A 26,928-nucleotide genomic window follows, 5' to 3' on the forward strand; every position below is an offset into this window, starting at 1 on the left:
GAGCCAGTCAAACATGGCATTTCACGTCATTCCGGCATTTTCACGGAGGTGATCAGGCAACCAGGCTGGTGCTTGGTTCCCACAGCTTCTTCCTGATCTCTTTTCCTCTTCACTCTCTCTCACACACACTTTTAGCTGCTGTCAGTACGAACAAGTGCTCACATTTTTTGTAAGGTGTCATATTTAGTAGCTGTTGCTGAACAGCAAATTCCTTTGAATGACTTTCACAGAGTTCTCTTTAGTAAAATTTATTGAGCTGAGAAGAAAGGGAGCTACAAGAATTCCAATCGTTCAACAGTTTCCCATTTTGAAACAGATATTTTTTCTTTTCCTATATACTATCTAAATGGAAAGAATTAATATCTCCTTTCAAATAAAAGAAACCTTAACCATTTTTCCAATATCACAATGGTGTTATATCTCATGTTTTCACATTGATTCTGGCTGTGAGCTGCTCCTTTGTGTTGAGGTCTGGCCTCAGAAGGATAATGTAGCACTTGGGGATGAAGATGCAGCCCAGCAGACCAGCACTGGAGGCCAGGATGGAGAAGACCTGCACAGCCACCATGTATTTCCCTTTGGTGCTCAAGTAGGTGGGCACAAAAGTCACCCAGACACTGCAGAAGACCAGCATGCTGAAGGTGATCAGCTTGGCTTCGTTGAAGGCCCCAGGCAGGTTCCTGGCCAGGAAAGCCACCGTGAAGCAGATGGCAGCCAGGAAGCCCATGTAGCTGAGGGTGACGTAGAACATGACAACGGCCCCTTCGTTGCATTGCAGGATGATCTCTCCAGGCTGGGAGTGGAGGTCAGAGTCAGGGAAGGGGGGAGAAACTCCCAGCCAGATGGAGCAGATGAGAATTTGGAGAGCAGAAGAAGAAAGGATGATGGAGTTGGCCAAGCTCTTCCCCAACCATCTCTTCACTCGGTTTCCTGGTTTTGTGGCCAGGAAGGCCAGCACCACCGTGATGGTTTTGGCCAAGAGAGAAGAAACGGCAACTGAGAAGATGATGCTAAAAACTGTTTGTCGGAGAAGGCAGGTGGCTTTCCTTGGTTGACCAATGAAGAGAGAAGGAGACAAGAAGCAAAGCAGGAGGGAGACCAGGAGGATGTAGGAGAGGTCCCGGTTGTTGGCTTTGACAAGGGGAGTTTCTCGGTATTTCATGAAGATGATTAAAACAAGGCCTGTGGTTAGGAAGAAGAGTAGAGCAAAAGAGACCAGAATGATGCCCAGATGTTCTTCATAAGACAGGAAGATTATGACTTTGGGGATACATTGGATTCTGGATTCATTTGGGTATTTATCATCTGGACACTTGGTGCATTTTTCCGTATCTGAGATAGCATAAAAGCAATATTTCTTTAATATTCTGTCCTTTTCTCGTGCAAGAAAAACCTTCTTTGGATAACAGCTGATACCACATACATTTTCCAAGAAGAATTTCTTTACTATTTCATTAAAAAGAGCATAAAAAGGATTTTTTTTTTCTTTAAAAATGTAGCTAGTTATATGAAGTTGAGGGAAGTCCTAGGATGTTAATTATTTGTGTAATGTGTAGAATCTTCATAGGAACCTACATTATTAGAGGTAAATGATGAATCATATAATCTTTTTAGGCAAACATCCTGAGTCCTGCCACATGGCAGTTAATATCTTGGACTTGGTGGACATCTACAGCATATTGTAACATCTGGAAGCGACCTTGAATTAAAGAGAAACTTCCTATCAGTGAGAGCAATTAACCAGTGGAACAGCTGGCCTCCAGAAGTTGTGGGTGCTTCAACATTAAGAAGAGACTGGGCAGTCACTTGTCTGAAATGGTATAAGTTCTCCTGCTTGAACAGGAGGTAGGATTAAAAGACCTCCAAAGTTCCTTCTACTCTATTCTGATTGATTGATTGATTGATATACATGACTGGCAGACTATTTGTGTAATGAGTTCCCCCCATAACTATCCACAGCACCAGATTATGGACCAGTGACACCTTCTCAGTGATCCTCAAGGGGAGGATCCAATATACAGTGAATTGCAAGGTCTTTCAGAAGGTGGACCTAAAACAATTCATCAAATTTCAAAGATCTCAGATGTTCCTAGAAAGGTGAACTTAGCAGCACATATCCAAGCAGGAGAGATGTTTCCTCTGCTGTTAGTAAAGCTTGCCCAGTCTGCCACCCCCTCCTCCCATCTCTTCCCAGCCCCTCCTTCCAAGTCTTTTTGATTTACTTCCGTTTAGATAAGAAATTGTGCAGATTAAAAAAAACAATGAGAGGTGAGCTTCGATCTGTCTTTTAACTTGCACTTTCATAAAAAGGTTCTGGATGGATCCAGTTCCACAAAGCCTCCCATTTTCCTCACTGTGACCCACCTTCCTGAGTGGAGAAGGTCCCCTCTGGACAAGGAACGCAGTCGTAGCAGCAAACTGGCTCTCCTTCTCGAGCCCTCTTGACAAATCCAGGATGGCAACTTTCCACACATTTGGACTGAGGCAGGGACTGAGCAGAAGAAAAGGAATGCCAAAGAAAAGGTGTTAGGACACTCCGTCCATGGAAAATGGAGGCAGAAATGGATGGAGACAAGTAGCCTCTGGTCTTCCCTGAGGTAAATGTGAAATCTCTGACTACTTCTAAATAGATGCAGGAGATAAAATAACTGGCAGATTCTTCCTTTATTTCCTCCCTTTTTCTTTTGGAATTAAACATTACAATGAAGTACTTTTCTACTTAATAAAGTCTAGAGGGATGGAATTGAAAAAAGATTTAAATATGATATATTCTTATTAAAACTGAGAACAAAGTTTACTGTAAAAGATTGAGGAAACTTTTATTCCATTAGATTTTTTAATGTAGAATAAAACTATGATGAAGAAAGAAACCTCTGACCAGTAAGATCTTGAAAGGTTTCGATAAAACATGACAAAGCCATTTCATTTAAGTCCCGTCTGTTGAAGAACTTCCATTAGATGACATCACCTGGCATGGGAGGCCAACCACCCTGGAGACTCTGGGCTTTGCTCACTGGAAATGGGACCTCAGGCTTTGGAAAACAGAGAAGAGACACCAAAATTTCTCTCACCTTATTGAGCAACTTTAGTCGTGAAAGAGCACTTCCTCTGATAGTAAGTCTCTGTCTTTGAAAATATGCAAGAGTCTCTTCTATGGGATACCCCTTGGGGAGAACCAAGGAAGCCTGAATGGCCAGATCTGCTTTTATCTCTCCATTTTGGTCCAAGTACAGTTTAATGCTGGAAATATTCCAAAATTCATTCTTCTCCAGAAAGGGATGAAACTAGAATGGGAACATCCAGGAATTTGAAAAACAGAATTTGTTTCTTATCCCACATTGAATCTTTCTTCTACAATTGTGTAATCTCCAAATATGGTTAATTAGGATACAAATACTGCCATTATCTTCAAAAGTGAATGAAAAAGATTGAGAAAAATTTGTCAATGATATACTGACAAAATATAGAGAAAATATAATTGACACAATTGGTCAATTATAGGGAACATTCTAGAGCAGATGACAATTAAAATGAACAGAGAAAGAAAAAAGATGATTCATAAACTCTTTGAAAACAAGAGGTTGATTCCCAGAAACATGGGATTATCCAGAAGAAAGTTGTCAGGCTAATCTTCTCCCTGGTCATCCCAATGGAAAACACCTCCAGATGTGCTAATTCTACTTGATTGTAATGCGACATTAACAACATTTTGCAGATCTGAAAAAACAAGTCTCCCACCAACTCTTTTCTCAGCCTGAAAAGTTAGCCAGGATCCTTTCTGAGTTTCTTTCTCTCCCATTATGCAGCTGCAGGATTCTCCCCTCTTCTCTGATCCTTCCCTAGGCAGCCTCTCTTCCCCTCATCCCAAAAGTCATTCTCACACATCATTACACTTCCTAAATAGATTATGGGAAGACTGGTGACATAACTGGATTTTAGTAAAGGACTCTGTAAGGTCCGCCCTCTCCTCCTCATTCAGGAAAATACAGACTCTTGAAACTTGGCCTTTCAAAAGGAAGCTTTTATTGGGAAGGAGTGGTGGAAGGACGGAATCAAAGCAGGCTCTGAGGGCCCTCAGGCAATACAGTTAGAATAAAGGAAAGTAGGAACCCTCCCAACAGTCCAGTGGGGATTCAGCCAATCCGCAGGTGTGAAGATGTTATTGTACCAGATGCTCTGAGAAAGTGATAAGGGAACTTTCCCAGGGTCCTCTTCCGACACATGGCCCTCCCTCCCCTTATACTCCCCAAAAGGTGAGAAAATGCCAGGCCGCTTAGGCGCCAGGCTAAAGGTTATAAATCAATGGGCTGCAGGATACAAGATACATGGGGGGAGGAAAGGGGTAGAAAGTAAAGTATAAATGTAATCCGGGGTCCCCTCCTTCCCCCAAAGAAAGGCAGATTCACAGATCTGACAGACTCACAAACAATTGTGTGATGTGATTAGAAACCTGAGGGGCGGATAGTATAACTAAGTGGATAAAAACTGTCTTCAAAATGATACACAAATAATTTTTAGCCCTTTTAAATCTTTCCTATGAAACCTGAAGGTGATGGATAACAATTTGCCATTGCTCATCAATTTTTCTATGTTGTCCTTAATACAGTAATTAATACGATCTTAGAATAAGCTAATTTGATGTGATTTAAAGAATATAAAGTCTTTCAACTTACAAGCCTTATTTGAAACGTCATTTAAAAAGTTTGATGAAATAACAATGGTCTTAAATCAATTTAAAGATGATAATCAGAAGCAAGCAACAATTGTTGAATTGGATGGATTGGATGGATGGACTGGAACTTAATATCCTGCTGGCATCCCTGAAGGAGGAGTTTGGTTTGAAGGCAGGCTGCTTGGAGATGGCTGGAGAGGCCATGGAGGCTGAAGACTCAAAGTGGACAGAACAGATGACTGAAGAAATGGATTCTTTCAAGAAGATTGAGGGAGATTGGGGAATGGACTTGTCATACTTAACTGGAAAACAAGTCTTAAGAGTTGTTGTGTTTCAATTTACAGGAGGTCCTGTGACTTTGGGGAATGGAAAGCAGTTGTTGGGAAAGATTCTAATTAAAATTTTAAGGAAATGCATTATTATTAAGAAACAAACAAAGATGTTTAACCCTGGACAGATTCTGGATGGATCAGAGGTAATGATTGTGGTGATCTGTGGTAGATAAGAATCCCCTGCAAATTTTCTGTGAGTTAAATAAGAAAGCAGATAACAGATAATTTTAAAATTTTGAAATTTAACTTTATTGTTGGATTGCCTGTTAACTACATTTTTTATATACAGCAGATAGATGACAGGGCAAGTAGTTGCAAATAGATGTATAGTTTATAATTGTGGGCCTCTTTTGCAAGGGGGAGGAACTATTACTGCTGTATTGTATTTAACTGGGGGGATGATATGCATGTTTTTGTCTGTTTTTAATGCACAATTTTTTTAAAAAATGTTTTGTGTAGTTTTGTTTAGTCTTTGTAATTGCTTTATTTTCCAAAACTTGTATTTTACCTTTTTGAATAAAATAAAATTTAATGGGAGGAATATCAAGTTTCCAGAAAAAATATTTATGATTAGGACACAGAGAAGGGTACATGAGTAAAAAGCAATAGAAAAAACCTGATTTTTAGGAACTAGGACTTGACTAACAATAGTCTCTCCTATAAGAACACAAATGATGGACTGGAAGAAAGATGAGGGATACCAAACTTGATAGGCGTGTTTGTGGAAATGCTCACTATTATTCCAGAGTGTCAAACACGGAAAAATGAATTCAGTTACAAGAGAGGAGATTTTAGCTGAAGGAGAGAAAAAATATGATAAAAGGATGAGCTGTTTTAGAGCTGAGCCAGTGAAGCAGAGAAGTTCAGTCTCCTCTTTATGGATTATCTGAGTGCAAAGATTGAGCAGCCATCAGTCAGAGAAGCTTTAACTGGGATTCCTGCAGAGAGGAGGGGTTGGGCTAGATGGTCTCAGGGTCTCCTCCAAATTTATAAATTGTGTCATGCCACAACAGGTAACTATTGTGCTGTTGTTGCTCTAGCCCCACCTAGTGGCTGGGGGTAGATAAGCCTAACTGTATGGTCTGAAGCCAGACTCCCTTTTCTCTCAGCCTTTGGAGGAGACCGAAGCAGCCGGTTTGACCGCGACACATGGTCATCCGGAGGCCTCCGTCCCTCACACGGAGCATCGCTGGAGAGGTTCCAGCTGCTTCTTTGTTGGCTGATAGTTAATGCTGCCTATCTCCTATTTATATTTGATTCTCACTCTTTGCATTTCCTCAGTTTCTCCGTGCCCTTTTCTCCCAATGAAACACCCAGATCCACCCCAGGCTCCCTTTCACTGGAGGAGAAGAGGGGGGTTTAGCTGCCTGTTGAGCTGCACACAGACCCACCTGCAGTGGGGACGGAACAAAGGGGAAATTCCACCATCCTAATCACAAACCCACAAATACAGGAATTCATTTAAAAAAGAATACAGCATTTACAAATGAGCAGAGTTTAATATCAAAATTCCATGGTATCTACTGTTTGGAACCATTATTCTCTGAGTAATTGAATTTGCCAGATCTGTTGAGTTGGTTCCCCTCTTTCTCCTCTGGATTCCTCCTCCAAAGGATCTAAGATTAGATGAATCCATATTGGGACCCCCATACCTGCCATGGCTGCAGCCTTGGAGACCCCAAGATCTTTTCTCCCTCCTTCCTTCTCTTCCTCCTCAATCTGGAGGAATAAGCGGCATTCAAGGCCTGGGCCAGAGTCTTCATGATACTGTAACATTGATAGTCATTTGGAATCCAGATCCTGTTCCTTTTCTCCTGGGTCTCCAGTGGGGCTTCCTGGGTGCATCTTCTGCGGCCTTTGACAGAAAAGACGTTCTTTGAAAGAGAACAGCGGAAATAAAGATCTTGAAACTTTCTTTCCACAAAGAAATGGGGTTCAAAGGCAGAATCTTTTGGCCTTTTTTTTGCCAGATAACCAAAGTTCCAAGTACTATGGATGTATTTGAGAAGTCTGCGTTTGTTCATTGGATACCCTGCAAAATTTGTGAGGATCCAGATTTTCCCTTCAATGGGTCCTGGCAGACGTATAAATGTTAAATGGAAAGGAAGAATTCTCTCCAAAATGGAAATAAATTCTATGAAGTAAACAAAGACGTTGACTGGTCTCCACTTAGAGAGGGAATTTCTGAGAGCTGTTGTGTATCCAGTTGCTGAGAACAGTTGTGATATAACCACACAAATTCCACTCCTGACAAGCATAGGAGGAAAAATCCTCATGAAATTCTCTCCATTTTCTGTGTCTGAAGCAAAGAGGCCAATCAGGGTCCATCTGAAATGGAGGAGCAGCTGAACAATTGCTGGGTACTGGAATCCTTCTTTGGGGAGCATCCGGTAGAAAAAGGGGAATTTACTTTTATCACTCAGAGCCTCTGAAGCAGTTTCAACTTTGATCTGAAAAAGCAATGAAGAATGCTGTGTTACATTTAGGATTAGATCAAGTCCAAAATATTAGATTTTAATAAATCCACCTGGTTCTCCTGAATGTATTAGAATAGTTTCTTAATCAGATATTGTCTAAAATATTAAAGACAGACTATTAGCAAGATTGTATCATAATAATGGAAAATAATAAGCAAATTAAAAAACAATAAAATTGTAAATCATATTACTGTATCACCCCTACAATTTATCACAATTAGATTAACATGTGAAAATGCCAACTGGAGTATTCTATTCCAATAAAGGGCCTATTATAATTTTTGAGGATTGCTGCATCTTTTTTTGCTTCTCTATCCCAGATTCTTTCTGGAGGAAATTTTTTTAACTTCTTTCTCCAGTTATACAAGAAACAGGCAGACCTCAAAATCTAATAAGATTTGTCAGATGCATAATCCAAGTTTGGTCTTTAATTGAAGTTTTGTCTGTTCCAACAGCCACAATTTTCAGAGTCTGTCACTTTCCATAGATTAAATTTTATGCCAATGACCATATTTTCTGAATTCAGACAAAGCAGAAATGGTGTAAATTCCCAAATCAGCTCTGAGGGCAGCAGCTGGAGTCCTTTTACCCACCCCAAGATCCTCCTCAGAGGCTGAGGTTGGGTTGGTTCTGCTGGTGGTTTCTCTCTGAAGCCCCAAACATCAGATTGATGGAAGAACATGGGGGAAAACTGGGCCTCAGATACTTTAATAATTGGGGCTGAGGAAGCTGGAGAGCTGTGAGGTTTTCCTTTAAGCACCACTTTCACTCCTGCCCTTTCTCTAACTGAGCTCCTTGGATGATGAGGGAGCCAAGATTCAGGCTCAGAGAAAACAACCCCATGTAAGGAAAGGTGTTAATTGCTCTAATGGCTGACCATCTATGGCTATGATGTCATTTCCCAAAGACCATAACTTTTGAACTTGCTTTATAAATTATCACATAATTATTAAGACAAAACAATCCTAGTCTATACAATCCAATGTGTAAATAGGATAATATCACATTATCTGTATAAATCAGTCTATTCCAATAGGAATTTAGCAAGCTAAACATGTGTACCTATAACAGAACTTATAACAAAATAAAAGGGTTGGAAGGGACCTTGGAGGTCCTCTAGTCCACCCCCTGTTCAAGCAGTAAACCAGGCTTAATAGCAGTAACTGTGAGAGGGATCCTGGAGTCTTCGTGGACAACCAATTAAATATTAGTCAAGAGTGTGCAGCGGCAGTCAAAAAAGCCAATGCGATCCTAAATTGCATTAACAGAGGGATACAATCAAGATCAAGAGAGGTACTAATACCACCCTATAAAGCCTTAGTAAGACCACACCTAGATTCCGGCATCCAGTTTTGGTCACCACACTATAAAAAAGATGTTGAGACTCTAGAAAAAGTGCAGAGAAGAGCAACCAAGAGGATTAGGGGACTGGAGGCTAAAACATACAATGAACGGTTGCAGGAACTGGGCTTGGCTGGTCTAGTGGAGAGAAGGACCAGGGGAGACATGATAGCAGTCTTCCAATATTTGAGGGGCTGCCACAGAGAGGAGGGGGTCTAGCTATTTTCCAAAGCACCCAAACGCCGGACAAAGGCTGGACAAGGAATAATGGATGGAAACTGAACAAGGAGAGATTCAACCTGGAAATAAAGAGATAAAGTTGCCTTCAGAAGTTGTGGGAGCTTCATCACTGGAAGCTTTCAAGAAGAGACTGGACCGTCATCTGTCAGAAATGGTGTAGGGTCTGCTTGGACTAGATGACCTACAAGGTCCCTTCCAACTCTGTTAATCTGTATCTATCTATACTATTCCAGACAAGTGGCTGTCCAGTCTCTTCTTAAAAGCCTCCAGTGATGGACCACCCACAATTTCTGAAGGGGAGACGTTCCATTCCTCACAGTTAGGAAATTTCTCCTTAGTTCTAGGTTGTTTCTCTCCTTGATTAGCTTCCATCCATTGTTTCTTGTCTTGCCTTCTAGTACTTTGGAAAATAGGTGGACCTCCTCTTCTCTGTGGCAGCCCCCCAAATATTCGTACATTGCTATGATGTCACCCCTCGTCCTTTTCACTAGACTAGACATACTGAATTCCTGCAACTGTTCCTCATATGTTTTAGTCTCCAGACCCTTAATCATCTTTTCTGCACTCTTTCCAGAGTCTCTACATCTTTTTTATAATATGGAGACTAAAACTGGATGCACTATTCCAAGTGTTGTCTTGACAAGGCATCATAAAGTGGTACCAATACTTCATATGATCTTGATTTTATTCATCTGGTAATGCAGCCTAGGACTGAATTAGCTTTTTTGGGTGCTGCCACAGATTACTGACTCATATTTAAGTGATTGTCCACTAGGACTCCAAGATCCGTTTCATAGTTATTGCTATTGAGCCAGGTTTCACCACATCCGTAAATGGACATTTGGTTTTTCTAGCCTAAGTATAAAATCTTACTTTTCTCTACAATGAATTACAGTTTGTTAGATAGGCCCAGGGCTCAAATTTATCTAGATCCATCTGGATCTTCAGCCTCTCTTCTGGGGTGTTGGCTATTCCTGCCACTTTAGTGTTGTCTTCAAATTTGATGATTTCCCCATTTCTCCTCTCATCCAAATCATTCATGAAGATGTTGAAGAACTGGGCCTAAAATGGAACCTTGGGGTCCCCCACTGCTTGTTTCCCTCCATGCAGACGTAGTTCCATTGAGGACCACAGGCTGACTCCATCTGGGGGTGATGCTGTCTATCCCACATATTTTCAGCTTCCTGAGAAATAGGTTGTGGTTTACTTTGTAAAAGCCTTTCTGAAATGTACGTACCGTATACTACATGCACTGCATTTCATTAATCCACTAATTTAGTCATTGTTTTTCAAAAAATGAAATAACATTTATTAATGATCTGGGGTTTTGTTTTGTTTTTATCCTTCATTACTGCTAGTAAGTCATTCATATTTACACTGAATAAGAAGAAATATTTAGACAAGGATTCAAATATGCATCTTCCCTTCCCCCTTGGTAAGCATAGATCCTTCTTCTCATGGCTCCATTGAAACCAAACCTCCCTCTCAAACAAGGGCTTGGATCAGGGCCAATAGGCTGAGCTCCATTTTGAGGGCAACACATTTTCTCCATCATATTTCTCTGTTTATTGAGTCAAATGCTGCACTAACATCTAGAAAGCAGCAAACCTTGTTTTACCTCACTGATATAGTTTAGATATTTCAGGACAAATTTGTTGCCAATATTAGATTATTAATTTATGCCTTATTTCTTATAAAATATATATAGCTTTTAACTCTACCTAAAACCTTCTGGTTCTTCTGCAAAGAATGCATTTTTCTCAAGTTTAACTAAGAGGATCATGGCATAAATTTTAGCCACAATATCTGCTAGTCTAATTGACCTATAATTGCTAGTGGAATGTGTGGGAGTAGGAGTAGGAATCTGAGTGGATAGGGCAGGCATTATTTATCTGTGAAAATGAAGATGCCAATAGAGGCTCCAACAACCAGGGATATATTTTGATCAGTTAAATAGTTGTTAGAATATCTTCTCCAGGGAATTTATTGCTTGCATTTTAGGCCTTTTATGATTAATCTCAACATGAACATAATGGGGTAAAATATTGAGAATAGGGAGAAAAGTAACTCTTGAATTCCATGGAGAAGACATGATTGCATCTATTGCTCACCCACCACCACCCACCACTCACTTTACCAGAGGGAGAAAAACACATACAAACCTGTGGGACTTTGTAGGTGCCTCCTAATGTTGACATCTGGATGGAGATCTCCCTGTCAGCTGCATCAAGAAGAACCAGGAGGTTCTCCTTCCTTCCACAGCTGTAGTTGGGGACATTGGCTTCTCCAGTGGAGAGAATGTCCAGCAAGGCATCTGAAGTGTGGAAAGTGCTCAAATAGTTGTTATGGATGTTGTAGCCCAGTGTGAAATTGTGCAGGAGCTGGGAATTCTTGTTGAACGTTTGAATGTTGAAAATGAACCGTATGCCATATGGAAAACCATAAACATTCCTATTGTTAAAACATGTTATTATAATCAAAAGCAACAATAAATACTGTTTTTAATATATAATCCTGCAGAAGCCTACTGAGCCTTAAGCCAACATTGATCCAAAAGCAATGATCAGTTACACAAATATGGAAATGGGTGAGGTATAGCAACTACAGCTGATTCCACCATTACTTTAAATTCATTATTCAAATGATAAATTAAGGACTGAACTGAGAGAGGAAAATAATCTGCAGCCCTTTCAGCTTTTTTTCAGACCCTTTTTTGGATTTGAGTCTCTTTAACAAAATCAGAGAAAAGAGAGAAGCCATGGGAATCAAAATCATTCAGGAAATTAGACATATTCCTTAATATAGGAATAAATGAAAAATATAAAACAGAAAAGAAGGAGAGGGTTAAAATGGAGGGAGTGCAACTCCATCACCCTGAATGACTTACAGATCCTGGAAAACAAATTGAAGAGAAGGAGCCACGTTGAAAAGCAACTTTGTATGCAAGATTTCATTTCCAGTGATGACTATACCAATGAGATGGTCTCCTGGGCTGTAAAAGCTCTGTGGTTGTTTTCCATCCTGGTTCTCCAAACTCAGCGGGCATTTCATTCTCAGCTTCCCAGAGACTGAATGGGACAAAAGCAGCATCAGAGGCAGAAGCCGGAGGTTCATAATTCATGGCGTGAATCAATGATTCCCTTTCCTGTTTCTAAAGAAGAAGGTGAAGAATTCAGAAACTCCAGTTGCTTTCCTTCTTTAAACACAGAGAAACACTCAGCTTCACCTGGAAAGGAGAGAGACGTACATTAAAGAGCACAGATTCTGCCTGTCCCAAAACTCCATATTTCTCTGCCCAAAGTCTCCCCTGGAGCATTCAGCCAAAGAGCAGAGCTGAAACTTTTACCATAATTTTCCCTCTCAGGAGGGATCCCTGGATAATTCAAGTAGTTCTTGGACTTGGAGATTGTTGGGAAATTCTTTGGAGGGAAATGAAAGGGAAATAATCCTCATGTGATTCATAATAACAGGGGCAGAGATCGGTCATCTAGAATTGAGAGCTTTGGGAGCTCCATGCTTGAAAGTGGCCCCGGAGGGAATACACGGCACCTGTGGCTGAAGAAATAAATAAATCTGATGTTTTTTTGCATAGCGATGTGTGGGAATGCAGTGGCCATAGTACATGTATAGACCAGTTTAACTGGTTGGACACTTGTATGGAGCTTAGCATCGAAATAATCAAACTAAGAAAAGCGGGTTCATATGGATACTCTCTGAAGGGCCCTATTCATTCTCTCATTGTTTTTAACATAGGACGTGCCTGCAAAAGTAAAGATATCTCCTTGTATAAACATCCTGGGATACAAAGTAAAGATATCTCCTTGTATAAACATCCTGGGATACAAAGTAAAAATATCTCTTATCTCTTTGTAAACACATTCCTGAGAATCAGATAACAGAGATGGGCCTCTCGCCTGGTAGTATCTGATACCAAGCAGCCAGAGTTAGGTTTTGCTTTGTATCTTTACCATTGTTTCCCTATCTCTTGTGTGTAATATGAGATGTGTGGCCATAATAACGCCTTCTGATGACGCTGTATTTGGGTAACTAATAAAAGAGATTGTAGCTCTTTGTTTGCTGCTCTCTCATCCCGAGAAAACACTTGTCCTGTGTTTTTCCTAAACTGAAACTCACATGAGAAGCCCACCAGAATGAAATCAACATCTGGTGTCCCCGACGTGATTCATGGATCGAGCACGTCTCTTGGCACCCTCATACTCATTCGGCTGGAAGAGCCTCTGCAAACCAGGGCCGGTCGTCTGCGAACGAAGCACCCTCCCATAAATCGTGAGTATGGGGGCAGAATTCTCTAGTTCTCCCAGGTTACGTACCTCCACAAACTTAGAGAATTGGCCAAGTCCTCAATTATTGTTTTTAAAAAAGATAACGGGAAAGTCCTGCCCATGAAAAGAATTTGATTTACCTTCTAAAAAACTTTTGGCAATAAAAGGGCTCTTTAAAAGTGAATCTGTGGAAGCAGATGGGAACATGCCTCCACAAACCTCCCCAGCCCTGAAAAATTTTTTGCACTCTGGAGATTAGTTATAGAGTGTTTTATGATACATTAAAAAATAAATAAATAAAAGCCTTCAGGACACTGTTAATAGTTCCTTTTCAGACTTTGTTGAGAGATTGCTCTCACGTTAAATCACCCACGCAGACGCACGGCATGAAATTAAACATCAGCTCATTCTGAAGGAGTCAGTTACACCCCCACTAAGCAGAATTTAAAGAAACAGTTAGACAAAAAAAGGGGGATGGATAGAATAAATTGCTGAAATGCTTTCAGTGTGTCTGCCGGCTGCAATTTTGCAAGCTTCTTCTGAATGTGCTTAACAAGCCTTCAGAAAAATGCTTGTTTCTGGCAAGCGTCAACAAGCCTTCTCTAACATAAAGAAAGAAAGCTAAAAAACAACACCACTTAAAAGCTATTCTTGGGCTGGGAAAAAATCTTAATTTGGCAGATATGATTAAAGTGTGTCAGGATCATCGTATAGATGACATTTTAATTGGAGCACAAAAAATACAACCTAATTGGCTTTTTGAAAATACAAAATGATTTATGTGTAAATGAATTGCACATTGCCCCAGAAAAAATACAGCTGTACGCTTCTTATCTGTATAGGGCATAAACTATGTGCAATCTATTTCTGCTCCGGCTTTTAAAGTTACCCAAAGTTAAATTTGCAACAATTACTGGGTACTATTAATTGGGACTGCTCATATTTCTCTTTACCCATGCATTTACTTAGCCCATTATTTGAGTTATTGACTAAAAGAAAAAAGCCAGGAGATTTAATTCTGTTTTAGAACAGCAAAAGGTACATTGCTTTATTTGTCTCATTACCATCTAAAAATGTTTTACCCTTTATTTAAGCTATTGCTGAAATTATAACCTTGGGACGTGATCCAGACTGTCGAAGAAATGGAACTGATCTAATAAATATTATTCTTTCTATCTCAAAATCTGACTTTTACTTTTGTCTTCGGAATGGTTCATCTCTTCAGTGTGCTCTAACTGACTATGTAAGCTGTATTTCATATCATTTGCCTAAAGATCCTAGGTTTACTTGCTTAATGATTTTCTCCAGAGGAGCCATTGCTTACAAGGATACTCATGACGACGTCTGGAAAGAATCTTACACTAATTGTCTGCGACTATCTTAGCTTTCACACTTTTTCTCAACAAGCTTTTAATTTGATCTCTGACTCTCAGTATGTTTCTCAGGCTGAAAAAATAAATAAATAAATTGTTTATTGTTCTTCCCACCCGGGGTTTAGCAGGAAATAAAATTAGAGCCTGTCTAAATGGGAAGACTCAGATAATTTGAACTAATCAACTTGAAGTGATTTCTGTTTAAAAATATTTTGTTGATGTACATCTATAATGATAGTGTGTGGAATTGATATGCTTGGCTGGCCAGCAAAAAATTGACTGGGTTTGAACTTGAAACTGTGGAAAACCGGGCAATGGTTATGGGCCCATATCACCTTTTGTGATTATGACTGTTGCCTGAATTTTTTCACTGTTTTGGGAATAAACTAGTTCATTGAAATAATTTGAATGACTGATTCGCATGAAGGATGTATTATACAAAAGGTCTGATTGCAGTACAGATGTGAATGGGTGTGTATTGGATTGCATGAAATGTAATTTTGTGTATAAGCACTTTTTTTCTTTTCTCTCCCTGCCCTCCGAGGAGAAGGGAGGCTTGGTCTGTTTTAAAAAATTTTTCCTTTCCCTCACCCCCTCCTTTTTTTCCCTGGGAGATGAGAGGCACGAAAGAGGGGGGGGGGGCTACTTTGTACTTTTAACCATTTTTTTTTCTCTCAGAGAACCAGCCAGAGAAAGGCGGGAGTGAAAGGGTGATATCTGATACCTGCCTTTGCAGAGCACTGAACGGCTCAGAATGCAATTTTGATTTTTTCCTTCTGAATATTTTTGACGTTTTAAATACTTTCATACCCAATTCTATTTCAGAGTATTGACTCAAAATACTCCTTAATGTTTTTATGTCTACATGCATTTTGCATACTTAACAAATGGCATGTTTGTTCTTTGTTTGTCTGTTGTTTATTTGTTTTTTTTTTGTTTGTCAGCAGCAAAAACTGCTGCCATTTTTAGGAATTATCACAGAGATGAGTTAGAAATTACAATATGTAGACAGAGAGATAAAATACTTAGGACATTTAATTAATGAAAGAAGTAACACCTGAAGAGTTGAGGAAATTTTTAGGATTGACTGGATATTGTAGGCTGTGAATAGATAATTGTGCTATTTTGAATAAAGACTGGTATGCAAAGAATCCAGTGTTACAGGGAATGTAAGAGAGAGTTAGTGAAGGAAAGCAGAAAGTTGACTTTTGGAAGTATGCTAGTTTACAAGGAGATTTAGAAGGACAATCAGATATTGGTGCAGAAAAGGAGTTGAATTGTTTAAGAGAAAGTTGGTTTGCACAGACTTGGGCTGGCTTGGAAGTCAGAATGGCAGTGAGAGAAGGACTTGAATGTTTAGTGTTATAAGGAGATTTGTTTATTGGAAGGTTATAGATGTTGTGGGTAGCGGAGACAGAGATTGGAAGAGGGAAATGACAAAGCTGCAACTACGCTCATGGTTATATCTTCCATCACACCATGGGACAGTCATGCCTATTTTCATCAAAATAAAAAGCATTAGCGAAACAATTTGGTTTCATGGCAGCTGAAGTGACTGCCATCATACAACAATGTCCTACCTATAGTCAACAAGCTCATTCTATCCCTATGGGTGTAAAACCTAGAGGACTCAAAGCTTGTGAAAATTGGCAAATGTATGTGACTCAATACCTTTCCTTTGCCCCATGGAAATATTTGCATGTTTCCTTGGATACTTATTCAGGATTTATTATTGGCATTCCCAAAAAAGGGGGGAAGCAACCAAACATGTAATAAATCATTGTATTCGGATTTCTGCATCGATGGGACGCCCAATTGAACTTAAAACTGACAATGGATCTACTACACCAGTACTGCCTTTGCAGACTTTTGTAACAAGTGGTCCATCACACACAAATTTGGCTTATAAAATTGAAAGAGGAAAAATGCCTCGGCCTCCCAGCCATGCAAAACAAACTCAATCTTTGTTTATATACTTTGAACTTTCTTAACCTGACTGGACAGCCTCCCACATCGGCTGCGACCCGTCATTTTTCTGCTTATCCATCAGCTGCCCTAAAACCAAAGGTCTATTTCCACCAACAACCTGATCCTGCATGGAGAGGACCCGCTGACCTTATTACCTGGGGCCGTGGATACGCTGCTGTCCAGCATAACGATCGCATCATTTGGGTCCCCGGAAGACACGTAAGACCATTTCATTTACAACAAAAAGAAGGAGAAACCCCTGGTGCTGAGATTTAAGAGAAAAAACATCTTGCTAAGTCCTCCCGGCAACAGACTCTTAACGCAAGGTGGTGACCATCAGCTTTGCAGAACTACACCGGAAGTTGGTCCCCTGCGCACAGCAAATATTCATCAGGAGGAAACTACCTTCATATTGTACATATACATTTTAACACTTTCTTATACATATTAATATTAGTAGAATTGTTTTTCTAATTTTGCTAGTAATTTTGTTTCACACGTATAAGTGACTATGATTTGTTTATGGCCTTGGACATTGTTAGCTTTGGGACTCTCAAGTGACCATGTAAGAATGCTCCTGCCACAAACGCATTGTCTATGCACAAGGTCCTTACTTTCTACCTAAGTCTACTCCACCACCTAAGGTTCCCATATTGACATTTCCAGCTGAGGGGGGAGTGAATAAAGACAATGAGCCTCTGTAACAATTGCATAGAGGAGATTATATATCATGGATTCTGGAATTAAGTCACGATCTTGCATCTATTGCCCCTACATCTCATGATCCTTCATGTCAGCAGTCTCTACATTCAATCATGATGGGACAGTAATAAAAGACATTCAAATAGCTGCTAATTGGATAAACTCCACTACTCCTATTTCCTAAACCACACCCACCACTGACACCAGGTGGCTCATTAAAAACTCAGATATTAAGAAACATCTTGCCCAATCTCAGGTGGCAATGAACTATTGGGATCTTCATTTATTAAATAACTGGACAGTATATATGTTCAACAAGACTATCAAGGTGCTGAAGCTGATGAATAAAGAACTGGCTGAAATCAGAGAGGTAGTCCTACAAAACCGATATGCCTTAGCTAAAGGAGGCGATTGTGCCCTTATACATTCACGTTGTTGTACCTATGTATCTGATTATCAGTACAACATCACTCACACCATAGAACATATGGAAAACATGATCAAAAAACAATCCCTTATCATCCAATGGATCTGGCGCCATTGACATCTGGGCTGCTCTTTGGTCATGGCTCCCGGATGGTTCTTGGTTGAAATCAATTATGCCAAATATTGTATCTATAATTGTACTGCTTGTTTTGCTTTGTTGCTGTATCCTATGTCTCCCCTCCCTTCTGCAAATATGCAAAGGTTTTATTCCCTCCAATAGGAAGGACGTCCTGATAAGTGAAACCAAAGCCCTTCTGGAACTGGAGGAACAAATCAGGTGTGGTCAGAGAAGGTGCTCGGGACTTACAAGATAGGGCTTCCAAGATAACTCATAGGTTACAAACTCCTGACATGTGGTTTTCTTGGGTGTCTGGATTCGGATGGATTTACAATTTGTGTGAGTGATTTGTGGAAATGTACAACTCAGAAACTTGATGGCCTACCTCGCTTGACATCTCCTGGCCACTTTTCCACTAACTTTGTTCACCATAATAAAAGGATGGGTGAGCTAAAAACATTTGCAGAAACCAGATGGCTGAAGAACATATTGTCTACTGTACTCATGATCATTGCTTTGCTTATTTCTGTATGTTGTAGTATTCAATGTATTACTGCTTTGTTTACTATGATGATAGACATGTTTCCCAGGCATAAAGAGAACATCATAATAACAACACAGCTGAACCCTGTTGCAAAAAACAAAAACAGAGGAAATGTGGGAATGCAGTGGCCATAGTACATGTATAGACCAGTTTAACTGGTTGGACACTTGTATGGAGCTTAGCATCGAAATAATCAAACTAAGAAAAGCGGGTTCATATGGATACTCTCTGAAGGGCCCTATTCATTCTCTCATTGTTTTTAACATAGGACGTGCCTGCAAAAGTAAAGATATCTCCTTGTATAAACATCCTGGGATACAAAGTAAAGATATCTCCTTGTATAAACATCCTGGGATACAAAGTAAAAATATCTCTTATCTCTTTGTAAACACATTCCTGAGAATCAGATAACAGAGATGGGCCTCTCGCCTGGTAGTATCTGATACCAAGCAGCCAGAGTTAGGTTTTGCTTTGTATCTTTACCATTGTTTCCCTATCTCTTGTGTGTAATATGAGATGTGTGGCCATAATAACGCCTTCTGATGACGCTGTATTTGGGTAACTAATAAAAGAGATTGTAGCTCTTTGTTTGCTGCTCTCTCATCCCGAGAAAACACTTGTCCTGTGTTTTTCCTAAACTGAAACTCACATGAGAAGCCCACCAGAATGAAATCAACAGCGATGAAAGACAAAACTCCGGGGGCCAGTTAATGCTGGAGCATGTCACAGATATGAAATAACTGCCAGCTGAGTTGAAACCAAAATTTACTTTATTTTGAAAGCTAATGCTCAAGGGCATCGCACAAAAGGGCTGATGCAATAGTGTGACTAGACTCCTAGAACAAAATCAATTTTAATGAAAAAAAAAAACCCAACTAGAAAAAATAAATAAATGAAAAGAATGAAGAGATTAAACATTAATGAAAAAGTAGTTATCAGAATATTGAATAGTTGAAAAAACACACAGAGAGACAGAAACACAGAGAGGTTAGGAAAAAAACAAGTGAAAAGAGATGGAGAAATCAAGGCTGCCTCTCACCCCATGTGGGGAGGGGAAGGAGGGAAGAAAGGAGGGAAGGGGAGCTCAGGACCCTCATGTTGCAGATGGAAAGCTGATCTGCAAAATCCAACTTCCATCTTCTGAGTCCTGGGAAGGGGGGGAAACCATATCCCATGTTGCTCAGCCACCTCTTTACATGCATGGGGCACTCAGGGGGGAAAGGAAAGCCCAGACCCATAGAGAAAGCCCAGGATGGCCAGGGAGGAGGAGGGGATCTGGGGCATTCCTGGGAAGAGATTAACCTGGTTTATGGGTCCCCCAGGTTTATGTTGGGGGGACGCAGCCCCCGGGGTTTCTCCAGCCTCGCTTGGGCTCCATGTCTTTCCAGGAGATGCTCCTGTGGTGGAAAAGCCATGCAGGGCTGGGTCTTCTGAGGGGGATCCGGGGTTGCCCGGGAGGAAAAGGCAGCCGGCCTGACCCTGGACGGTACCCTCCGTGACTCTGAGGAAGGTGGGGGTCCTCTGTGGCCCCTCCAGACCCCCCAGCTGAGGAGACCCTCTTCATTGCAGCCTTTTCTGGGGAAGGGTCTTAAGCCCCCCTCCCTCTGCAATTCTGGGAGCTTTTGCCTCTTTCTCATCCCCCCCAAAGTTCTGAACTTTGCTCTTTATTTGACCCCCCCTCCCCCTTTGGCTTGGCTTCTTCAGCCTCTTCTCTATCTGGCTGAGGGCAGGGAAGTTCCCAGGCAATTGTCTCTTCCCTCTCTTTGATTGGCTACAGGGTTGTCATGACGAAGGGGGCAGGAATAGAAGCAGCCAATAGAGAGAAAGAGAGGTGGGACTTTTGTCTTTCCTAAGAACTGGAGGATTTGGATGCGAAATCTGCTTTCTTTTACAAAACCATTTATGGAAAAATAAAAAGTTGAGATTCGATTTTAAGGCTTTATTTTACTGCAACAGAGAGAGTCTGAAGTCAGCACTTATTTTGTGGAAGTCGCTGGAATCCAAAGATGGGATGTAATAAAAACCGTAACAACTCCAGATTTTTTTTCCTCTCTCCATCCAAACTTGAGTTCATCACTTGAATGCTAACTTTTGCTTAAAGTAGTGATTAAAACGGTTGTAATGGCCCCTGCCCAGCCCAGTCCCATATTTTTATAACTGCTGATTGATTCACAATTCCTGATCCTTATAGAAACAAATGAGGGGTTTTTTGAATTAGTAAATGTTTCTCACATTAAAAAAATCTTCTTCTTTTTATAATAGTTCTGTTTTAATGATTGAATTATTTTGAATCTCCTTTAGCGACCAGAGAAAAATTAGTCCTTCTACAAATAATGGTTTGTTTGTGACTCTTAACTCTGGTGGAGAACTATCTCCATCCCACCTTCTCAACACTCATTCAATGTCAAGGTGATGGGTAACTACCATTTGCCTCTGGTTTTGGATCAGGGTTGGCTTGAGACTCAGTCAGCTGGTGGAGACAAAGAGGATTAAATTGAAAAAAAAAAGGATGTTCTTGTTTCTATTCATGATGATATAATAATATAAGCATTTTTTGCAAAGGAGCTTCTCTATTAGTGATTTTAATATACTATGATGTATTTTTGCCATTCAATTGGTGGGTAAGGATTCCAGCTCCTGCACAATCTCACACTTGGCCACAACCTCCCTGACAACTAAGAGAATCCACTTGGCCCTTCAGAGGCCTTGCTGGACGTGCTCTCTACTGGAGGAGCCCCTGTTCCCAGTGACGGTTGTGGGAGGAAGGACCACTCCCTTTGGCTCCTCTGGATGCAGCTGACAGGATGGACATCTCCATCCAGATGTCCACATTAGTGGGACCCTACAAAGCCCCACAGGTCCCTGTGTGTGTTTCTTTCTTTGGCAGACGGAGTGGGGAGTGATAGATCCAACCGTATCTTCTCCATGGAATCCAAGAGCTGCTTTTCACTGGTGTAGATGTCCTGGCTGGGGAGGGGATCAAGAGTGGGGAGGGGGGAAGGGTCAAAACAGACCTGTCCTTCCATGACAACAATCCCATTGCTTTGGGGTCTTTCTTCTGCTGCAGACTTGTCAAGTGGTCAGACGAGAGTGCAGACAGGAACCACTGTTGGACAGTCTGGTCATTCAAGACTTTCCAGGACTAATGAAGGATCCTGAAGGAATCAGGTCCAAAGAGCCATTCAATTCAATTCAATTCAATTCAATTCAATTCAATTCAATTCAATTCAATTCAATTCAATTCAATTCAATTCAACTCAACATTTATTACGGTCACATGCCAAAAGCATTAAAGAGAACAAGAAAAATTAAAATACTGACAGTTTATGCCCCCAAGAATTAACAACTAAAAAACCCTCAAATCTCTTAGAATTAAAATCAACACCGAGGCACATTAAAAAGCAGGAACCAATAGCAGAATTGAAGGAATTAAAAAAAGATCTTGAGGGGTATTCCAAATCCAGATCTCTATTTACATTACAAAATAAATTTCAAAGGATCAAATTGACTTTACAAAAGCATTTCCTCTTCAGTCCTTCAGTTCTTTCTTCTTTGAACCTTCTTACAAGTTATCCAGCAGCAGAAAAATGAGGGAGGGTCTCTTAGGGCCTACAATTAAACCCTCTGGAAGTTGGGTCCATGATCCTGTACAGAACCTCCAAAAGTCATGGAAAAAAATGGGGTGCACTTTTTGCCTGGTTCTCAGAGGCTTTTCAGTGTTGCCAGGATGTGGTGGAGACAGAGAATGGGTCCCCTTTGCTGATGAGGAGGGGAGGAGGAGGGAAGTGAGGAGGAGGAGAAGGAAATGGGAGGAGGAGAAGGACGGAGGGGGAAGAGAGGGACAGGGAGGGGGAGGAGGAATGGAGGGAGGGGGAGGAAAGGAAGGGGGAGGAGGGGGAGGAAAGGAAGGGGAGGAGTGGGAGGACATGGGGATGGGGAGGAGGAAGGGAGGAAGGGGGAGGAGGAGGAGGGGAAGGGGAGGGGAAGGGAAGGGAGGGAGGACAGGGAGGGGAAAGGAGAGGATGAGGGAGGGAGAGGGGGAGGGGAGAGGGAAGAAAGGGAAGAGGGATAGGGAATAGGGGATGGGGAGAAGGGGAGAAGGGGGGATGGGGAGGGCAGGAGGGACAGGGGAGAGGGAAGGAGGAAGAAGAGGGGAGGGGGAGGAGAAGGAAGAAAAGGGGAAGGAGAGGGAAGGGAGGAGGGGCAGTAGAGGAGAGGAGGTAGGGGTGAAAAGGGAGAGAAAGGGGAGGGGAGATGAAAAAGAATAGAGGTAGGGGAAATGGAGGATTGGGAGTAGAAGGAGAGGGGGAGGGGAAGAAGACTGAGAGGAGAAAGGAGTGGAGGAGGGGGAAGAAAGACAGGAGGAGAGGAAGGGGGGAAGGGGGAAGAAGTGAGGCAAGAGAAGAGGGAGGAAAAGGGGGAAGAGGAGTGAAAGGAGAGGAGGGGAGGGGATAGAGGGGGAGGAGGGGGAGGAAGAAGGTTAGGGTTAGGGTATTTAAAGGAAGAGAAGGAGGGGATGAGGAAGGGGGAGAATAGGGAAGGGAAGAGAGAAAGAAGGAGGAGGGAGATGGAAAGAGAAGGAAGAGTAGGAGTTGAGAAGAAGGGGAAGAGGAAGAGGAGAAGGGGAAGAGGAAGAGAAGGGAAAGGAGGGAGGCAGATAAGGAGGAGTCAGATTGAGGGAGGGGGAGGATGGGAAGGAAGAGAAGAGGGAAGGAGAGGAGGAGGGAAAGGGGGAGAAGGAGGAGGGGTGGAGGGGAAGGAAGTGGGAGGGGAGGAGGACTGAGAGGAGAAAGGAGAGAAGGAGGGGGAAGAGGCAGGAGGGCAAGGAAGAGGAAGAGGGGGAAGAGTTGGGAGAAGAGGAAGGAAGTGGAGGGGAGGGAAAGGGAAGAGGGGTGAGGTGGAGGAAGAGGGGTATGAAGAGGGGGGAGGGGAAAGGGGGAGGACGGGGAGAGGGAGGAGGAAGGAACAGGAGGAGGGAAGGAGGAGGAAGGGGAGGAAGGGGGAGGAGGGGGAGGGGAGGGGAAAGGGAGAAGGAACGGGAGGAAGGAAGGAGGAGGAAGGGGAAAAAGAGAGGGGAGGGGAGGAGATGCCCATTTGGGGGGGCATAGGGGAAACCGGTGGGGGGGCTTTGCCAGAAAGCTTCTGCTGGGGCCAGGAGGGTCTCGCCCATCGCTGCAGCCCCAATCCCGCCATGGGAGACTGCTCCACAGGGAACGAGGGCCGGCGGAACTCCCTGCAGGGACCCGCAGAGCCAAGACTGAGGCTTCCCAAAGGGCCTGGGGCAAGTAGGATGTGAAGAGGATCCAGTGGATCTCCATCTTCCGTGGTGTCGGGCCCATGATTTTCAGCTGGAAGCTCTGTCTTGGCCTCCATACGCCTTGGATCTGTTCCCGAGTCCTCCAGAGACCCGGATTCTTGGGAGGATTCAAGAGGAACCGTCATCTGGAAAGTCCCAAACTTCTCTGTGGCCTCACTTTGTGCTTTAGGGGAAGTGGAGTAAATGCGTTTCTCTTTCGTTCCGGGGTTTTCTCCTGCAGAAGAACATTTGCCTTTTCCAAGAGCTTTTCCGCTTCGTCCTTTGGATTTTCAGATATCTTTCTCAAGTGGGTTTCTGATGGCTAATTTTTTTTTTTTTTAACTTTGGCTACCAAAAATGCTCCCAGCAGAGGTTCTGCTTTGTTGTTTAGGAGAGACCGGCCCATCTTTTTGCTCTCCAATTTGGGACCAGCTAGACTTGCTTTTAGATTTGTGCAATTTCCTTTCCACGTTTTTCTCTGCCCAACATCTGTTTTTTCTTTTGCTGAAACCTGCGAGTCACCTGGTCGCTGATCGTGAGGCAGGAGGTAAAAAGACCCCCCAAATGATGGATAAATATATTAAGAGATGGACCAAAGGCTACAGTCCTTGTGTGTTGCAAGCTTTAGGGAAAATACAGAAAACTTGCTGAATATAACCAAACGCTTAATAGCCTATGTATTACATTATTGTGTAACCAAAGGGTTGGGAAAAGGTGGGCATCGAAAGTAACAGATGGTGTAAGATATACCCTAAATGGAAAAGTAGGGCAAGATGACTTCTCCTGTTTACAAACTGATGCAGCTAGATCTATGTATGCTGTTTTATGCTGACATAGCGAGATAAGTGTAAGAAAGTGCAAGGCATAACTGTAGAAAGGACAGAGCCTGGGAGTAGCCTGGGGTTCAGAATTTGTCATGCGAATGCTCTGAACCTTTGCACAAATAAATCTCTGTTTTCCAACCTTCATGGTCTTGTCTCCTGAATCGGTAAGAAGAGTCTTCTACTACAATAGAGTAGTTCTACTTCATCCTCATAACTTCATCCGATGTGAAGGTCTTTGGAAAGTTCTCTTGGGTTACACAGAGTTTTATTTTCACTTTGTGTAGAAGCTTTTTCAACATTGGAATCTTCTCCCACCTCATGTTCATCCTCAACTCTTGATGGTCAATGACTTTGCTTTGACTGAAGCAACTTTTGCCTAAGGAGGGGAGGAGGGGAAGGAAGAGGAAGAGGGGAGGAGAAGGGAGGAGGAAAGGTAGGGGAGGAGGAGGGATAGGGGGAGGGGAGGAGGTGGGAGGAGAGGGAGGAATAGGGGCAGGGGGCAGGAGGGAGAGCAGGAGGGAGAGGGGGAGGGGAGAAGGGGTGGAGGGAAGAAGGAGGGGGAGAAGGGGAGGAAGAGGGGGAGGGAAGGAGGAGGGGGAGGAGGGGAAGGAAGGGGAGGAAGGGAGGGAGAGGGCAGGGGAGGAGGGAGAGGAGGTGAAGGAAGAGGGGGAGGGGAGGAGGAGCAGGAGGAGCTACTTGAAGGTCTTCGAGCTCCTTGGAGGCTGCCTCAGATCTCTTTTGATCCTGCGAGATCTCCTCCTGGGTCTTACTGGGATTCCCGCCGTTCTCTCTCTCCCAGGAAATGCTCCCTCCATTGTTTCTCTCTGGAAGAAGGAGACGTGGAGAGGTCAATGCGGAGAAGCAGCCAAAGATTCTTACTTACTAGCTTAGCCACAACAACAACTGCTTGCAGGGAAGGTTGTATTTTTGGGGAAACACGGTATTTCTTACCTCTCCAGTTGTTCCCGCAGCTCTTCGTTCTCCCTGAGGAGCTCCTGGCTCTTCCCAGCATCCTTCAGGACCCTGCAGTGGAAATGGAGGTTTCGGAGTTCCAACATCTGGATTCTGTAAAATAGGAAGACAAGAGGGAAATGAGCCCCCTCAGGTCTTCACCCGAATCATCAAACCCTTTTAAAATGAAAACTAATTAAAACGCCTGGCACTTCCTTTGTTTTACCCAGCCTTACTTTTTAATTACTTGAGTTTTGCCATAAAGGAATCTTCAGATCTTAAAACCTTTTTTTCCCCCTTTTTTGGCTTTCATACCAGAAAATTCAAAACAATTTCCAAACTTTCTAATGGGGACAGAAGGGGGAGAAGACTGAACTGGTGAGAACCGAGGGGGAGCCGAGAACTGAGGTCAGTGAGCAGCAGAGGAGGAGATCAAAGCAGGGACCTCCTAAATTCAGAGGATTTGGCCAGGAAAAGTCCCAGGCAAGAGATTCATGATGTCTCCTACCCATCCAGGCAGCGTAATTCAACGCAGAACGTTGTGTAATGTGTGTCCAGGGTAGGGAGCTAAGGAGAATTGAATAGGAAATCCTGGAAGAGAAAGTCAGGGTTTCTCACCTCCGCAGTTTCTCCTCCATCTCCCTGCAGAGTTCTGCGTTCTTCTCCGAAAGCTGGGCATTTTGACGCAGGAGCTCCTCATTCAGGGAGAACGACTTCTGTTTTCGGTTGCTGTAAATAGGAAAACCAGAGAGAAATTACACCCTTAAGTTTTTTACTTGACTCATCAAACATTTTCTTCCATTGAAAAATATTAAAAATACCTTTATGTTTGTGTTGCTGTATAAATTCAGTCTTGCTATTTCTACCAACAATCCTTTCACCATTTATTGGGTCTTTTAGAAAGGCTCCGTAAAAATGGCCAATGGGTACAGTTTGAGGGACTTTAGATACACCTCCAGGGTAGTCTTAAGGGATTTGATTAGTGACTTAAATATTAAGGTTTAATGTGTTGATAAGAGTTGTTTATAAGAATTGTATTATTTAAGTTTTTACTTCCGTATTTAGCAAAGAAAGTCTACACACCCCTATTAAAATGCCAGGTTTTGGAAATGTAAAAGAAAAAAATCAGACCAAGATAAATCCCTTCAGAGTACTTCCTCCTTTAACTTAACATATAAGATGTACAATTCAAGTCAAAAAACAAACTGAAGTTGTGAGAGAAAACTTCTCTCATGGTTTCCTGTGCCTATTGATTGGCTTTGATTTGTTTCTGGTTTGAAGGTTTGAATGAGCCAATCAGAGCGCAGCTGTTGACTGTGAGTTTCCCGGGCTTTGTAACTGACACTCACTCGGTCTATAAGGAGCTGCTCTGGCTGCTGAG

General features: G+C 42.2%; 1 protein-coding gene across 1 annotated transcript in view; it reads right to left on the bottom strand.

Annotated features, from left to right (window-relative positions):
* Positions 1 to 421: 421 nt before the first annotated feature.
* Positions 422 to 26,928, bottom strand: part of LOC139326276 (vomeronasal type-2 receptor 26-like) — a 154,167-nt gene continuing 127,660 nt past the window's right edge. Inside the window, exons 4-6 of the mRNA XM_070956432.1 lie at positions 6,657 to 7,001; positions 2,365 to 2,491; positions 422 to 1,332 (exon numbers count right to left, since the gene is read on the bottom strand). Of these exons, the coding sequence (XP_070812533.1) occupies positions 422 to 1,332; positions 2,365 to 2,491; positions 6,657 to 7,001 (1,383 nt within the window). The remainder of the gene's footprint in view (positions 1,333 to 2,364; positions 2,492 to 6,656; positions 7,002 to 26,928) is intronic.

The sequence above is a fragment of the Pituophis catenifer genome, unplaced genomic scaffold (assembly GCF_029215685.1).
Source record: "Pituophis catenifer annectens isolate HBS135680 unplaced genomic scaffold, rPitCat1.0.hap2 SCAF_25, whole genome shotgun sequence".
In the NCBI taxonomy this organism is placed as follows: Eukaryota; Metazoa; Chordata; class Lepidosauria; order Squamata; family Colubridae; genus Pituophis; species Pituophis catenifer.